This window comes from Olea europaea, unplaced genomic scaffold (genome assembly GCF_002742605.1).
Source record: "Olea europaea var. sylvestris unplaced genomic scaffold, O_europaea_v1 scaffold4479, whole genome shotgun sequence".
NCBI classification, from domain to species: Eukaryota; Viridiplantae; Streptophyta; class Magnoliopsida; order Lamiales; family Oleaceae; genus Olea; species Olea europaea.
In genome coordinates, this window is record NW_019262786.1 from 17,861 (window position 1) to 22,030 (window position 4,170).

The 4,170-nt window shown below is 35.9% G+C and overlaps 2 protein-coding genes across 2 annotated transcripts; both read right to left on the minus strand.

Moving 5' to 3' along the window:
- LOC111388039 lies at positions 1-1,868 on the minus strand (the record flags this gene model as incomplete). The annotated part of the gene is made up of 2 exons (XM_023012697.1): positions 1,411-1,868; positions 1-585 (listed from the first exon to the last, which is right to left on the minus strand). Coding segments are annotated over exons 1-2 (1,020 nt in total), but the record flags the coding sequence as incomplete, so codon positions are not given.
- A 29-nt stretch (positions 1,869-1,897) lies between these two features.
- LOC111388040 (embryogenesis-associated protein EMB8-like) lies at positions 1,898-3,395 on the minus strand. The gene is made up of 2 exons (XM_023012698.1): positions 2,980-3,395; positions 1,898-2,140 (listed from the first exon to the last, which is right to left on the minus strand). Exons 1-2 carry the CDS (start codon positions 3,145-3,147, stop codon positions 1,898-1,900), a joined length of 411 nt encoding a protein of 136 aa, XP_022868466.1. The 5' UTR covers positions 3,148-3,395.
- Between the last annotated feature and the right edge of the window lie 775 nt (positions 3,396-4,170).

A 4,170-nucleotide genomic window follows, 5' to 3' on the forward strand; every position in this document is an offset into this window, starting at 1 on the left:
CTCTGAAACAATTTCCTCAGTGATACCAGGCCCTTCATACTGATTGGATAACTCGGGTCTATCACTTGTTTCCCGTGTATTCCCATCATCAGAGGAATGGCCAGCATTTCCTCGGGAGAATTGTGCATTTTCGTGATTATTCCCCACTTCATTCATGTCCACTTTCTCTGAGCCTGGATCATCGTAATTGTTAGTGCTTGTAGGTAGAAATTGACCTGTGTCAATGGGTTTCTGTGAATTCTCCGACGACTGAAATTCTGATTCCAGAACTCCTGGAGGCTTGTCTGAGCTATGGAGGACTTTACCAGAACCATCACCCAAATGATTTATCCTCTTCTGCTGATCGGGGGAGTGACCATCATCACCTCCTTTTGCAAGTCTAATTTTTTCTAGTACTTTTGAGTTTAATCCTGCTGCCACATCAGATATGTGTCCCAAACTTAGAAGCCTCTCAAATTTTAGATTAGACCCTTGACTCTGCAAAATTTCAGAAACAGAAGTCGTAAGCTTTTCGCGGACATCTTCAGGGACAGCATCTTGCAAAGCTTTCATTAGTGTCTCCCCTTGACCCACAGCATTCAGGACCTGAACATGGTTACCATATAATTATTAACACTTGATAAATACCAAAGATCAAAATATCGTCTTCCTAGATATCTATATTCTTGAACAATTTTACTAAATACCAAAGATCAAAATATCGTCTTCCTAGATATCTATATTCTTGAACAATTTTACAAGCAACCTTTTCTCAAAGATTAAGGGATACCTGGTATTACAAGGGGGAGAGTAAGGAGATGGTAATGTATTCCTATAATTGGTCAAAGTATAATTTAATTTTAACCACACATAGCATAGGATCCACAATAACTACCTACTTATCCACCACTCATTTTTATCAGTTGATAATTTCAGCAACTTATAATTCTCCCAAACAAGCATCTAGTGTGTTTCAGCCTGGTTTTACATCCAAGAATGTGAGAATATAGTGAATGTATTATTACAATAAGTTAGGGTGTTTCAATCTGATTAGCTCAACCTTTTGAACTACTTCCCAGTGGGATGGATTGGAAACTATACGGTAACCCCCAACATTTTGCTTCCCTACCAAACAACATGTAAAGGTCCCATCCCTTCCCCAATCTTTCCAGCAACAGTTCAACTGAATGGAACACTAGATCAAATAATCAGTTAGTCGTAAGTATGTTAGTCCACGCTTGCCAGCCTCCTGTTAGTGCAACTCAGTATGCGTATAAGATACTAATATAATGCAGATAATCTTCATATACTCTCTATACAAACACCCTGAATGGTGCTAGCAGTTTATTCCATCACACAGAGAGCCTACAAACTAGTCATAGACGTAGAACTATGCGTGATTGTAAAAAATTATCAATTCATGACAATTACCTTCTTTTTCTGTTCTTCCGACAGAGTGCCTGGAATAGTCACATCAACCATATTAATAACCGTTCCTGCAGTCTGTAGCACCTGGCCTCTTTCATCATCAATAGGATTTGTTCCATCTATAAATTCAGCATTAACATCACTGCTTTGATTCTCTAAACCTTTGCCCTCTTGTTTCAATCTTTTCATGTCGAGTTCAGGTCCTCTTGATTCTTGTCTAGATTTTGATTGGATGCCAGCTGTAATACTGTTTTCTTGGCTGTCAATACTGTCTGTATTAGGAAGATTCAAGAGCTTGTCTCTTCTACCACTCTTACCAAAAGATCTACCTCCTACCAATGATAAACCCTTTGAAGGATTTATAGTGACATCAACATCTTTCAGAAGTGGATGGCGACCCTTCAAAAGTCCAAGCTCCACAGCTGTGAGCCACTGCATTTAAGCATGTTGGCAATCGTATGATGAAGACGCATCGTAGGAAACTAGACTTTTATATATCAGATATATATATATATATNAGTTTATCATCAAAGAAATCAAATAAGACCTGTATAAAAAGAACAGGAATCTTCACTTTGCCAACTACATCTCGCGTGCTAGATTTTGCATAGAAATCTTCAACGGAATCAAATCCATAAGACACCATGGATACTGCTTTTTCAAAATCTCGAATGGATGAGGCTGACAAAGCTCTGTCAACATCAAATCCTTTTCCACGACCTTGAAATAATTCCTGAAAGTCATAGTTACAGAATGCACATCAAGTACTGAATGGTCAATCATTCATGCCATATTACATTAATTTCTCTCCATTTAGGACTAGAAGTGATCAACGTACTTTTATTTATTTATTTATTTTGGAAGTCCTGTAAAAATGTTACTTTAGATATTGGATCAATACAACGAATGCAACACAAATGTAACAAATAATAAAAAATTACAATTTCATGCATTGAGTATTGCTTTCTATTTTCACAGTGTCTAGTGTCCTACAAAAAATCAATAGAAAGCTAGGGAAGTTTGTACAACATTTAATTCATCAACAATCACTAAAAAACTAGGAGAAATGAAAAAATTATCTATGCATAAAATCTAATGCCCACAATGATCTACTAAACAATAAGCTTAAGTACCGATGACATGGCACATCGATTCTTTGGTGGATAACAAATTTAATTTAATTATTGAGACTCACCATTAACTAATCCACTAATGGATTGATGAGCAGAGAGGCATGGTGTGCATTTTAGAGTCGGTGAATTAAGTTTAAATTTGTGTCGAAGAATTACGAAAGGACTCATAAATGGATACATTGAATATAAAGCCGGCATTTAGAACAAATGAAATGAATAGTTTAATTAACGTATGAAGGGTACTATTGAAATATCATAAATATAGCTTGGATAAAATCGTCCATAAATGATTTTCATCTCATGGGACACTTAATAGATTATGAATAGACTATATATTACAATTACAGATATAGTTTAAACATCTAGCACAACATGCTCATATGGATCTTCTTTAAAAATAAAAATAAAGAGTAAGAGCTTGTGTATATGAAATAACAACCTTGTTTCTATGCAGTATACTTATGAACCCACTCGTGAGACTCCGATCAAAATCAATGTGATGCATGGAGAACCTTGTAGCCTCCTCTAAATCAAAAGGATTGTCTATGCATGTCGCAGCTGTTAGAGGTGTGTGCTCTCCAACTTCTGCCAAGTACTTTGTCAACATATTAGCACCATAGCCCCAACCAACGGCCACAAATGTTGTCCACGGCCTTGCTTTGTTGATGCACTGTATGGCTGTGGAGATATCATCACTGTCAGCAGCTGTGAATAACCTACATAAATGAAGTAGTCACAGCGCACTACTATAAGCTTGTTTTGCCAGTCCAGGAATGAAAGAATCTTCTCAATTAGGAACCTGAACATGAAGCTCAATGATCAACATTTTTCTTTTCCTTTTTATTTTACTTGATTGCACCCATCAAATGTAACTAGTTCCCCTACTCAAAATAATTTAGGTTTTTATTGTTACTCAGAAAGAAAAAATTCCTTTCAAAAATGTTATTTTCGAATCCATTATAAACTACTCTGACAGCTTAGTTCACCAAGCCAGGGAAGTTATAGAAAATTTACAGTACAGAAAACAGATATTGAACACAGGAATTTCTAAGCCGTGCTTAATCGTAATTTTGTAACATAAGTTTTCTACTAACTCATACGAGCATTGAATATGATGCATATTTCATATTTGAGCCATGATTCATTCTATCAAATTATAAACCACAGCCTGCCATCAGTGAGAAAGCAAAATTGAACATCTAAGTCTGTACTGTCCTATTATTACCAAAAGACCGTAATAATTTGTAAATTAAGATAGGACGCTGAAGGAAAAAGAATCTGCCAAAGAGATCTGGATCCAAACCTGAATTATAATAGAACACTTGATGGCCAACGCAAATTACTAACTACTTATTGACAGAAATTTCCTAGTTTTTCTCATCTAATTAGTTAAAAAATGATTAGGTCACAGAAACTAAACTTCTCTGTGTTAATTAGGACAATGATTAGGCTTGATCCATTCTGCGTTTCGTTGTTCATGAGTACTCACTCAAGAACTAGAATATTAGCTTATGGATGTATTGTTAAAATTGTACACTAAAGGCAGCTTGAGCTCTATTAACAAACTAATGAAGTCTACTAGAAATTGGCCACTGAACAAGTTGCTCAAGCTTGGATCAAAAAGTATGAT